General features: G+C 41.4%; 1 protein-coding gene across 2 annotated transcripts in view; it reads right to left on the bottom strand.

Moving 5' to 3' along the window:
- LOC311107922 (uncharacterized protein) overlaps nucleotides 1-13,369 on the bottom strand; it is a 54,644-nt gene extending 41,275 nt beyond the window's left edge. Inside the window, exons 1-4 of one of the 2 annotated variants that reach the window (XM_084150524.1) lie at nucleotides 13,014-13,369; nucleotides 5,514-7,371; nucleotides 1,205-1,537; nucleotides 67-193 (exon numbers count right to left, since the gene is read on the bottom strand). In XM_084150524.1, the coding sequence (XP_084006650.1) occupies nucleotides 67-193; nucleotides 1,205-1,537; nucleotides 5,514-7,295 (2,242 nt within the window). In that variant the 5' untranslated portion in view covers nucleotides 7,296-7,371; nucleotides 13,014-13,369. The remainder of the gene's footprint in view (nucleotides 1-66; nucleotides 194-1,204; nucleotides 1,538-5,513; nucleotides 7,372-13,013) is intronic. The other variant, XM_084150525.1, reaches the window with a different exon arrangement.
- Between the last annotated feature and the right edge of the window lie 825 nt (nucleotides 13,370-14,194).

The raw sequence follows: 14,194 nt of genomic DNA, 5'->3' as shown, positions 1-14,194 counted from the left end.
GCAGGCATGTGTACACACAGCCTGTAGGACAAGAAAATACAAATACAACACACACTCATCTAGTACCTGTGTGTCCCGGGAACAGGGTCAGAGTAGTGATGGTGCTGGGGGGGAGAGGGAGGGAGTGACACCTCTGAAGAGACACTCTGAGGGGGGGCTCTAAAGGTGACACCCCCGGGGGACGAGACAGGGCCTGGAACACACTGGACCGTTACGCAAGCATGCACACACACCAAACGTCTCTCACATACAGTACATACAGATCCCCCAAACAATACATCTTCTTTCCTTCTCAGAGTAAAGTACATTTAAAACCCACAGTATATTCTGGTGCACAGGTTCTGAGTGCATGCCTTGTGATACAACCTTGTGATACAATATGAATCATTCCTACCAGTCAGGTAACACAATATGAATAATTCCAACCAGTCAGGTAACACAATATGAATCATTCCAACCAGTCAGGTGATACAATATGAATCATTCCAACCAGTCAGGTGATACAATATGAATCATTCCAACCAGTCAGGTGATACAATATGAATCATTCCAACCAGTCAGGTGATACAATATGAATCATTCCAACCAGTCAGGTGATACAATATGAATCATTCCAACCAGTCAGGTGAATGTGTCTCCAGGTGAAAAGTTCAGAGTGTGAGTTATTATAATGAGGGAATAAAGAATGGACAGAACGTATGGGAGCGGTGAGGCAGAAAATTGGCCACGGACAGAGAGAGTGAAAGAGAGAGAGAGCAGAGAGCGAGAGAACCATCAAGAATATTAAAAAGCAGAGAAAGCAGAGGAAGAGCAGCTGAAGGAAAGGAGGATGTATGAATACAGCCTTCTAGAAATGGGACAGAGCGTGCAGCATTTTTGTAGAGTAGGAGGGTATAAATACAAGGTTTGTAATCACCTCCCATCAAAGCGTGCAGCGCGTGGTGTGGTTGATTCATTACTGGCCCTACCAGCCAGGAGGACTACAGCCAATATTTAAATGAGAGTTGGCAGAGACTGGTCAGATTCCCACTTTCATTCTCTCAGCAGTGGGATAGTGTGTGTGTGTGTGTGTGTGTGTGTGTGTATGTGTGTGTGTGTGTGTGTGTGTGTGTGTGTACGAGGTCTTATTCAGTACGTGTTGGGACTAGGGATCCATGTGTGTGTGTGTGTGTGTATGTTTGTGTGTGTGTGTGTGAGGTCTTACTCTGTGACTCAGCGCGGGGTCTGTCTCCACGGTAACTGAGGGCTCTATGACAGAGCATGGCCTGGCCAGACCGCCCGCCCGTCTTCGACCCGGCGAGAGGTGCATCATGGGACCGGGCCTGCGTCTGTGCCGGCACAGAGAGCCCCCCTCGGCCTGCTGAGTAACGGCAAACATACAGCCCTCTGGGAAGGGACTGCAGACTTGGAGGTCGACCAGGGCTGAGGCAGGACGGGGGCGAGGGTATGGGGGCTTGGGAGGGGCAGGGGTCTTCACTGGACTAGAACAGGACTGGACTGACCTGGGTCTCCTCAAAACACTGCCTGATAGAGCTCCCTAATCAATCAACCAATCAATCAATAAACAATCAATTAATTAATCAATAAATCCATCAATCGATCAATCAATCAATCTGGTTCTATGTAAGAAACAATTCCATCTAACTCCATTCACAACCCTGATTTCCATTTTAGTTTCCTCACAGGAAAATCCTCTGTTAGACCAAGCCCAGTATTACTCTAACTCACTGTAATGCAGTATAGGAGGGACTGACGTGTCCTGACTTGCTGTGAGAGAGAGACCGGAGGGGAGATGAGATGACTAATCTGTGAGGAGAGCTGCAGTTAGGGTGGGGGCAGTCACACACACACACTGTTTTCTGTTGCACATATTTGCTCTACCATGCCTGATGTTACTAATTGAGGGCTTGGAAATTAGTTGACTAGCTGGGGCTGGAATAGAACACACGTGGAATGTCTAAGGGATCCCTGAGGACTGGGTTGGGAACCACTTTTAGAACTAGATTCCCATGTTTTTTTAGGACAAGATTTGCTGGTGTGTTTATGTGTGGAGGAGACAGGAAGGGGTAGGAAAGACAGACTACTGTGGTCTAACTAACACTCCACACAGAGAGCGCTGACTCTACTTCCTCCTCTGGCCAACAGATGGGGCAAAAGAATACCCACAACATACCCGCTGCTCTCTGAATATTACCCACAACCTCTAACAGACCTATAGCCTACTTATTCAACGTTGTAAAGTAACTGTTACGAGACTTGCATCAAGCATTTAGATGATTTCTGTTGTTTTTAAAAAGCAAAAGAATGATGATGTTTAACAAGGTTAAAAAGGTTAACAATGAGACAATGTTGTAATGTTATAGTTATGTAATAGTTACATGACAGGATCTGATAATGACGTAGAATGAATGAATGATTTGATAGCACTGAATAAAATGAGGTGATGACTTACAATAACACATTTGATCATTACCAGGCAGATTACAAATAACTATTTGAATTCATTCCTGAATTGACTATTTGCAGTCCCTTACAAAAATGTTTGTGGCAAATTGTGGCAAAATTGTGTCACAAAATGTTGCCAGAAGTTTGCAATTGTTTGCCACTAGTGGTGAATCTGCGGTAAATAATATAATATAATACAATATTTATTGCCAGCAGTGGCAAACAGTTTACCGGAAGCCATTTCTGGTGAACACATGACTTCAAAGCCAGTAACCATTGACGAGCAATTAAGGGGATTAGAAAAATGTGCTGGAAAATGGAAACCAAGCTAGCTATCTACCAAAGATGTCCAGTGAGTGAACGTATTAATTAAACCTCCTAATAAACTTAAAAATTGTGTTAGTTCATTGATGGCTAGTTAGCAATGTCATGTTTTATGGGATAGAGTGAAACACATTTTGTTGATACCAGTTTCAATCTGTCAGCGCCACTGACTGGCTAGCGTTTGGCTAGCGCTTAGCTAGTTGGCTAGCGCTTAGCTAGCTAGCTAACATTAGCTATCATATTTTTGCACAATTCATATGATCGCTAGCTAGCTAACTAATGATTTGCCTAAACAATTATATTTTTTTGTGAATACGTTGCTGTCTTTTAATACCAATATGCATTTCAATATGCTAGTATCACTGTTCAATAGTATGTTAGCTAGCACAACAGCTAAGGTAGCAACAATATGAGCTGACTTGACATCCAAGCAAGACTTCACTTTTGCAGATGTATACCCTTCCGCTATCTGTGGTGTTGGAAGAGGCTGTATTGGTAGAAGGATGCATCAACACCCTGGAAAGATGTTTGTGGTGCACTCCCTCATAACACTTTTTTTTGAGTGTATCATCTTCAAGCTTGATAAAGTAAGCAAATGCATTTATTATTCTCATAAATGTAGCCCATACATTCATTTTTTTTTTTACAATTAGATATTTAATTGCTTTAAACTAGTAGCTCATCTTGATCATGTGTTGTTCCTTCTCTCTTTCTAGAAGCAATCAGTTACAAGGCCTTCAATCTTAACTGAGGACAGACTGAAGCCTTCAATCAAACTGAGGACAGACTGAGGCCTTCAATCAAACTGAGGACAGACTGAGGCCTTCAATCAAACTGAGGACAGACTGAGGCCTTCAATCAAACTGAGGACAGATTGAGGCCTTCAATCAAACTGAGGACAGACTGAGGCCTTCAATCAAACTGAGGACAGACTGAGGCCTTCAATCAAACTGAGGACAGACTGAGGCCTTCAATCAAACTGAGGACAGACTGAGGCCTTCAATCAAACTGAGGACATATGTGCACCAGTTCAAGGTTTCTTGCATGGATGGAATTGAGATGTAATTTAGCAATAATTCATTTTGGAACAATAATATGAATTGCCATATTAGGCATAACTAAATGTTATGTTGCTTTTCTTCCACCCAAGCCTTATACACCTGAGCCAGGAAGAAGAGACAAATAGTAGACAACTGGCTCAGGAAGAAGAGACAACTAGCTCAGTCAGGAAGAAGAGACAACTAGCTCAGTCAGGAAGAAGAGACAACTAGCTCAGTCAGGAAGAAGAGACAACTAGCTCAGTCAGGAAGAAGAGACAACTAGCTCAGCCAGGAAGAAGAGACAACTAGCTCAGTCAGGAAGAAGAGACAACTAGCTCAGTCAGGAAGAAGAGACAACTAGCTCAGTCAGGAAGAAGAGACAACTAGCTCAGTCAGGAAGAAGAGACAACTAGCTCAGTCAGGAAGAAGAGACAACTAGCTCAGCCAGGAAGAAGAGACAACTAGCTCAGTCAGGAAAAAGAGACAACTAGCTCAGTCAGGAAGAAGAGACAACTAGCTCAGTCAGGAAGAAGAGACAACTAGCTCAGTCAGGAAGAAGAGACAACTAGCTCAGTCAGGAAGAAGAGACAACTAGCTCAGTCAGGAAGAAGAGACAACTAGCTCAGTCAGGAAGAAGAGACAACTAGTAGACAACTGTCTCTTAATGATGAAGTCCCCAGTCTAGACTGAATATCATAATTAGTTGATAAGTTTGAAACAATTGTGTTGAGGCTTGGCTGAAGACACATCTAGTATACTGCGGGTCTCTATGAACAGTTGGCCACATATTAAAAGGTAGAAACTTTAGCAGGCCTAAGTCCCAGTTTGTACTAGCTACATCGTTTGTATATACACTGTATAGCACTTATACAAGGCAGAAACATTGTTTCCTTGCTGAAAATATATAATGCCAGTTTCAGTGATAAGCAACATCAAGGCAACTTTGTAACAGCTGCCCTTGTTTTCCCAAAGCCAAACCCACCCATTAGACGCTGAATCTACCTTTTTAAGATGCCAAAATATAAAGTGTTTTCAGTCATTGTTTTCTGTATCCTAATTTTGTTTTTGTTTTGTGTTTTCTGATTGATTCAGTTCATGTATTCAACAAGCTTTGGACGAAGGACTTCCACGGGGCAGCCATCTCCAAAGTTCACTCAAAAAGGCAATAGTTCTGAACTGGGATTGATTTAGTTTTTGTTGTTTAAATTATTTACATTTTGTTAATGATCTTTTAAACTTACATTGGTTGAAAGCTATTGCTCAATTAACACTTACCTCATGTAAATTCTGCAGTTGCCCATTTAAACATCCTAAGGTCAACATCCCCATAGTGTTCACATTTCTCTCATGTGAATGTAGCTAGATACAAATATTAAATAATCAATATATTTGGGAAATATCCAGTCTTTGCTCTTTTCTTTATTAGCATGCTGATGATTTCAACTTGTATTGGATTTATTTTTGCAGTAAACAGTAGAATGTTAATTAAGTTTCCCAGAATTTTTTGCCAGAAGTTTACAAGTCGCCTCAAATTTGCCGCAACAGTTTGCCACAAAACTAATTTGCATGTGAAAATATGAACTTGCCGCAAATTTGCAGCAAATTGGCCAAAGGTTTGCTACAACTGTTTGCCAGAAGCCTGTTTTTTTCGATAAGGGGTGTTGAACATAAAACAGTTTTCATGTTTATCATCAACATACTCACCTTAAATACTTCCTGGTGGCAGTTTCCTGCTGGCTCCCTAGTGGCTACGGTCTCTCCTTCCCGTAACTCTGATTGGCCGTTTGGAAGGTGTGTCTGATCTGAGACAGGTAGAGCATCCTTGGAATCCAGATAATTTCCTGAGTGTCCCTCTCCTCTCTCTCCTCCCTCTCCTCTCTCTCCTCCCTCTCCTCTCTCTCCTCCCTCTCTTTCTCTCTCTTCCACTGTAGACAGACATTCTAAGGGGTCTCTGTGTACTTCTGTCTCTTTCTGAGTCTCTCTCTCCAGCCTTGAGTGTGGCACGTGTTTCTCTACTGTAGCTACAGACGTGTGCCGTGTCTGTCTCTCTGTCTGTCTGACTGTCTGTCTGGCCATCTCCAATGAGCTCACACACACCAGGCCGTTAACGCTCGGTGAGTCCGGACACACCCTCCAGGCCTTCAGCACCACCTGAGGAGACCGTCTGCCTATCAGAGGAGGGGGTGAGGCAGGGTCACAGGCAGGGGAGCGAGGGGGGTGAGGGGTCAGGGGTGAGCCGGGTGTCAGGGGACACTCTGGGTGGTCCTCACTGCGGAGGGTCTGGGAAACACTGTGGACGTAGTCCCCCAGACGCTGCCCTGCTCTGGGGTGGCCCAGTGGCGACCGCTCCCCTCTCCCCTCTGGAGGAGAGAAGGAGTGAGAAGACATCCGCCATTTTCTAGCCGTCCCCGCAACGTTGCTGAAGAACTTAATCAGACCCCCAAAATGTCCACCTTTGCTGTCAGAGTGTTTTGGAGCCGCTGGGTGAAAGTCCCTGATGCTCTCGAAGTCCACCGAGCCATAGTCAGAGTCCATGGTCTTGTCCAGTGTGTGGAGCTCTGAGTCAAAACTCCTCTCTGAGTAGGCCGGGTTCCCCTTCCCCAGGACAGAGATCCTCCTCAGGTAACTCCACACGTCAGCTCCCTTAGACCTCCTCCCACCCAGCGGGGCCTTGGGGCTGCCCCTCACACTCTGCTCCACACACACTCCTGCTGAGGTACTGTTACAGTTAGAGGAGTGGTTGGCCTGCGCCTGAGCCTGGACCTGACATCTCTTGGTGTAGGAGGCTCTCTCTGTGGGCTCAGAGCTGTTCTGGGTAACAGGCTCCACTAGCGAGGGAAGATGGTGTCTGTCCAGCGTAGCTGTCAGATCTATGTCCTCAAATGAGCAGTCGAACTCGGCGGTGTGTCCGGCATACGAGTGCCTCTTCGCGCGGTGGCGGAGTGTGCTCCTAACGGGGTGCAGGGCGTGCGAGGGAAGGAAGTCCTGGCAGAACGAGTTGCCCTCCGTCTCTCCGTCTCTGAACTTAGCGCTGGACCAAGACATCTTCCCCATCCTCCACTTGAAGACACCTGGAGAGCGGAGCTTCTTGATGGAGCGGACCTTGTCAGCGAAGGACAGTTTAGGGATAGAGGCCGCCTCTCCAGGGAGGATCATGGAGTGAGGTCTTCTGTTATCCAGCTCTGAGGCCGCTTTACGCCGGGTCAAGATCTTCCAGATGCCCCCTGTAGCTCTTGGTCTACGGTTGACATCCGGGTGCTCCTCCTTCCCAGGGGTCTGAGGGGGTGCCTGGGTCTCTGCCTGTATATCCCCAGCCCCCTGCCACTGTCCCTGGGCTTGGCCTGGACCCTGTCCCTCTCCCTTCCCAGTCTCCTGGATAGATACGGTGCCGGTCTCATTCTGCACATCCAGAGACACGTTGAAGACTTTATTGACGAACCCGTTGGGGTCGCTGCTGTGGGTGGAGGGGCTGTCCGAGTGTTCCATCCTCTCTCATCTCATCCTACTACAGCTACGTCAGCTATCAGCTCCGGACCGCACCATCTCTTTCACTCACACACACCTGGAGAGACAAAACACACAACACAGCAATTTGTCAGCTCTCTTATACTCACACACAATTCAATTCCAATCAACTAAAGAACCCTGTATTTATCTCTGAGGGGCAATAAGAACCCTGTATTTATCTCTGAGAGGCAATAAGAACCCTGTATTTATCTCTGAGGGGCAATAGGAACCCTGTATTTATCTCTGAGAGAAAATAAGAACCCTGTATTTATCTCTGAGGGGCAATAGGAACCCTGTATTTATCTCTGAGAGAAAATAAGAACCCTGTATTTATCTCTGAGGGGCAATAGGAACCCTGTATTTATCTCTGAGGGGCAATAGGAACCCTGTATTTATCTCTGAGGGGCAATAAGAACCCTGTATTTATCTCTGAGGGGCAATAGGAACCCTGTATTTATCTCTGAGAGAAAATAAGAACCCTGTATTTATCTCTGAGGGGCAATAGGAACCCTGTATTTATCTCTGAGAGAAAATAAGAACCCTGTATTTATCTCTGAGGGGCAATAATAACCCTGTATTTATCTCTGAAGGGCAATAACAAAACTGGTGTTATTGTACAAAGTTTGGAGGCTTGAGTTCAACCAAATAAACCCTTCATTCATAATATGTCATACAGACCTGACCACATATCAGATGTAGATGCCCCACAAGACAAGATACAGTACAGATACAGATACAAATACAGTACAGATACAGTACAAATGCAGATACAGGTACAGATACAGTACAGATACAGTACAGATACAGGTACAGGTACAGGTACAGATACAGATACAGTACAGATGCATATACAGGTACAGATACAGATACAGTACATATACAGTACAGATACAGATACAGTACATATACAGTACAGATACAGATACATTAAAGATACAGTACAAATGCAGATACAGTTACAGATACAGTACAGATACAGGTACAGGTACAGGTACAGATACAGATACAGATACAGGTACAGGTACAGGTACAGGTACAGGTACAGGTACAGGTACAGATACAGATACAGATACAGATGCAGATGCAGATACAGGTACAGATACAATACAGATACAGATACAGATACAGATACAGATACAGTACAGATGCAGATGCAGATACAGATACAGATACAGATACAGATACAGATACAGATACATGTACATGTACATGTACATGTACATGTACATGTACAGATACAGATACAGATACAGATACAGATACAGATACAGATACAGATACAGATTCAGATACAGATACAGATACAGATACAGATACAGATACAGATACAGATACAGATACAGATACAGATATAGATATAGATACAGTACAGATACAGATACAGAAACAGAAACAGAAACAGAAACAGATACAGAAACAGGTACAGGTACAGATACAGATACAGATACAGATACAGATACAGTACAGATACAGTACAGATACAGAAACAGAAACAGAAACAGAAACAGAAACAGAAACAGAAACAGGTACAGGTACAGGTACAGGTACAGATACAGATACAGGTACAGGTACAGGTACAGATACAGATACAGATACAGATACAGATACAGATACAGATACAGATACAGATACAGTACAGACACAGGTACATATACAGTACAGATACAGATTCAGATTCAGATTCAGTTACAGATACAGATACAGATACAGATACAGATACAGATACAGATAGAGTACAGATACAGATACAGATTCAGTTACAGATACAGATACAGATACAGATACAGATTCAGATACAGATACAGATACAGATACAGATATAGATACAGATACAGATACAGATACAGATACAGATACAGATACAGATAGAGTACAGATACAGATACAGTACAGATACAGAAACAGATACAGTACAGATACAGGTACAGGTACAGGTACAGGTACAGGTACAGGTACAGGTACAGGTACAGGTACAGGTACAGATTCTGATTCTGATTCTGATTCAGATTCAGATTCAGATACAGATACAGATACAGATACATATACATATACAGATACAGATACAGATACAGATACAGATTCAGATACAAATACAGATACAGATACAAATACAGATACAGTACAGATACAGTACATATACAGTACATATACAGATACAGTACACATACAAATACAGTACAGATACAGATACAGTACAGATACAGATACAGTACAGATACAGTACATATACAGATACAGATACAGATACAGTACATATACAGGTACAGATAAAGTACAGATACAGATTCAGATACAGATACAGATACAGATACAGATACATATACAGTACAGATACAGATACAGATACAGAAACAGAAACAGAAACAGATACAGTACAGATACAGTACAGATACAGATGCAGTAGAGATACAGGTACAGATACAGATTCAGATACAGATACAGATACAGATACAGATACAGATACAGATACAGATACAGATACAGATACAGATACAGTACAAATACAGATACAGTGCAGATACAGACACAGTACATATACAAATACTGTACAGATACAGATACAGATACAGTACATATGCAGATGAAGTTACAGGTACAGTACAGATACAGTACAGATAAAGTACAGATACAGATACAGATACAGATACAGTACAGATACAGATACAGATACAGATACAGATACAGATACAGATACAGATACAGATACAGATACAGATACAGTAAAGATACAGATAGAGATACAGTACAGATACAGTACAGATACAGATACAGATATTGATACAGTACAGATACAAATACAGTACAGATACAGATACTGATACAGTACAGATACAGATACAGATACAGATACAGATACAGATACAGATATTGATACAGATACAAATACAGTACAGATACATATACTGATACAGTACAGATACAGTACAGATACAAATACAAATACAGTACAGATACAGATACTGATACAGTACAGATACAGTACAGATACAGATACATATACAGTACTGGTACGGGAACAGGTACAGATACAGTACAGATTGCTGTTTGTGTAAGACTGGTGCATAAAGAGTGCAGTTCAAGAAGCTGTGGTTGCATCCTAAATGTCAGCCTATTCCCTATAGTGACCAGGGCTCTAAAGCCATGCCCTATATAGGCAATAGGGTGCCATTTGGGAGCAGACCCTATCTCTCATCACTTGTAACACATGACTTTACACAGTAGTACATGGTCTTAAATGACTTAACATAGTAGTACATGGTCTTACATGACTTAACATAGTAGTACATGGTCTTACATGACTTAACATAGTAGTACATAATCTTACATGACTTAACATAGTAGTACATGGTCTTACATGACTTAACATAGTAGTACATAATCTTACATGACTTAACATAGTAGTACATGGTCTTACATGACTTAACATAGTAGTACATGGTCTTACATGACTTAACATAGTAGTACATGGTCTTACATGACTTAACACAGTAGTATATGATCTTACATGACTTAACATTGTAGTGCATGGTCGTACATGACTTAACATAGTAGTACATGGTTTTTACATGACTTAACATAGTAGTACATGGTCTTACATGACTTAACATAGTAGTACATGGTCTTACATGACTTAACATAGTAGTACATGGTCTTACATGACTTAACACAGTAGTACATGGTTTTACATGACTTAACACAGTAGTACATGGTCTTACATGACTTAACATAGTAGTACATGGTCTTACATGCCATAACATAGTAGTACATAATCTTACATGACTTAACATAGTAGTACATGGTCTTACATGACTTAACATAGTAGTACATGGTCTTACATGACTTAACATAGTAGTACATGGTCTTACATGACTTAACATTGTAGTGCATGGTCTTACATGACTTAACATAGTAGTACATGGTTTTACATGACTTAACATAGTAGTAAATGGTCTTACATGACTTAACATAGTAGTACATGGTCTTACATGACTTAACATAGTAGTACATGGTCTTACATGACTTAACATAGTGGTACATGGTTTTACATGACTTAACATAGTAGTAAATGGTCTTACATGACTTAACATAGTAGTAAATGGTCTTACATGACTTAACATAGTAGTACATGGTCTTACATGACTTAACATAGTAGTACATGGTCTTACATGACTTAACATAGTAGTAAATGGTCATACATGGACATTCTATAAAGGCATGCATGACTAACACTTTTTTTTTTGGTATTTCAGATGAGCTGATGTAGGGTGACTTGAAATAAGGGAATCTTTCATCTTGTGTGCGATACAGTGGTCCCTTTAAAATGAGTCAGCATTATTTAAACCTCCACCCCCATACCCTTCTATACCCCCGCGAGCCACATTAGCCCAAGTAATTATACAGAAGACACACACCAGGATCCCTTGTTGCCATGGAAACCAAGCTCTACGGAGGTGGGGAGGTGGTGGTGATGTGTGTGTTTGTGATGTGTGTGTTTGTGTGTGTGTGTGTGTTGATATCATACGACAGATCCCCTTCATCTGAGGAGGATGACTGAGACCTAGGCCCAGCCTCCATTCACTCTCTATTCCACATATTAGTGTACTATACTAGCCCTGGTCATTTGCGATAGGACTATGGCCTATTAGCCTATGTTATGTGGACCTACAGATCCCCCACAAGAGTAGTTAAGAATACATGTAGCTAGATACAGTAATATAAAGTAGTTAGATAGAGTATTATAAACTAATCTAAGAGGTATGGTTACATGTAGTTAGATACAGTATTATAAACTAATCTAAGAGGTATGGTTACATGTAGTTAGATACAGTATTATAAATTAATATAAGAGGTATGGTTACATGTAGTTAGATACAGTATTATAAATTAATCTAAGAGGTATGGTTACATGTAGTTAGATACAGTATTATAAATTAATCTAAGAGGTATGGTTACATGTAGTTAGATACAGTATTATAAACTAATCTAAGAGGTATGGTTACATGTAGTTAGATACAGTATTATAAACGAATCTAAAAGGTATGGTTACATCATGTAGTTAGATCCAGTATTATAAACTAATCTAAGAGGTGTGGTAACATGTAGTTAGATACAGTATTATAAACGAATCTAAAAGGTGTGGTTACATGTAGCTAGATACAGTATTGTAAACGAATCTAAAAGGTATGGTTACATCATGTAGTTACATACAGTATTATAAACTAATCTAAGAGGTATTTATAATTATAATTACATATATAGGCCTATATAACCCTATAAACTCGAACAGGTGTAATTTATTCAATATCACTTGGATTAAAATAGGCTCTTATCAAAGATTCATAAAATGGAAAAATATATATATGCCAATACGACATTTTAAATATGCATAGTTTGCCTCACGTTATGTTTATGTATTGTTTTGAATAGGCCTATACAAACGTAAAAGTAAACTGGAAGTGTGTCGCTGAAGAAGAAATGATGATAGGCAACCGTAAGAATCGGCTATAGACAATCTTTAGAACGGTTGACGAAAGTTTTTTTTTCCTCATTGAAGTAATTTAACCGACCCATTTAACTACAACCGTCCGATAATTCGTTACAGTAGCCTATAGCCCCTATTGCAATATGTTGACGACAACAGACGTAACAAGCGAGAAACGTTTACGAACATGCGTTTACAAAATTGTTGTAACCTACCAACTGGCTTTCGAGAGCTGAAACTCCTTGATACATATCGAACTTCTGGACAAAACGTCATCTTCGAAACAGTTACGGTAAGTAGGGTGCAAAAACTTCCCAACCGGTAAGTTTTTAGGTAAATTTTTAATATCTATGAGTAACACTGAAATTATGCTGTGGCGAGTTCTTAGTTTTCAGGCGAAGTCTTTTTACGGTGGCCTAATCTCCTTTAGTTCTAGAAATCCTCCTCAAAACTCTGGAAATGTCCAAAGTTTTCTCTGAGTAGAGAGACTGATGAACTCTCTTGCCCTTTAAGCTCGAGCAGCAGACACCGACACTCAGATATGCGATAAAACGCTGGTACACAGACAGTGGATCAGCAGCACCGACTGTATGAACAGCAGCCAGGGCGCAAAAACACACTCACACTCACACACGCACACACACATTAATAGTTGTATTGAAACAAATTACCTTGATAGACCTAGTTTCCTAAACATATATTTTTTATCCGTTTCTGTTGAAAATGTAATTAGTAAACTGCTCACTAGTTAATTTAAGTAGCCCAATAACCTTAGCTATATAACAGTTCAAGTTAAACATGTCAGTGAAAAGACGAGATTGACTGAACAGTGGTTTCATTGGCTGGACCTGCTTTCAGGAATTGCTTTGAATGTGAAAATCCTTCTATTGAAAGGATACAATGGGACATAGCACACAGGGGAAACTGGAAGAATTCACAAAAACTAAACAGCTTCAGAGTCTTTTAGCTATGAAAGAGGAGATGGTTGGGCAGGGGACTAAATTTAAACGTTTCCTCTCTGTCCTGTTTCTGGCCCATTGTCATCTTATGGCGTTCTCCCTTCTACACAGGAAACAGTGGATCTTACTCTTACGGGGGCGAACCCTCTTTGGCTGACAATGGCAGGAAGCCTGTCTGAATATATGTAAATATCTGTGTGTATGTGTCCCCGCCCACCTATGGTCCTGGAGCACCTTGCTGTTTAGGAACTGGGTGATTTATCCTCCATCCTCTTCCTCTGTAACTCACACTCTACTGTCATCATCCTCTTCCTCTGTAACTCACACTCTACTGTCATCATCCTCTTCCTCTGTAACTCACACTCTACTGTCATCATCCTCTTCCTCTGTAACTCACACTCTACTGTCATCATCCTCTTCCTCCGTAACTCACACTC

The sequence above is a fragment of the Coregonus lavaretus genome (assembly GCF_964263955.1).
Source record: "Coregonus lavaretus genome assembly, chromosome: 32".
NCBI lineage: Eukaryota > Metazoa > Chordata > Actinopteri > Salmoniformes > Salmonidae > Coregonus > Coregonus lavaretus.
The sequence above is the reverse complement of the archived record's forward strand: the minus strand, read 5'-3'. Positions and strand labels throughout refer to the sequence as shown.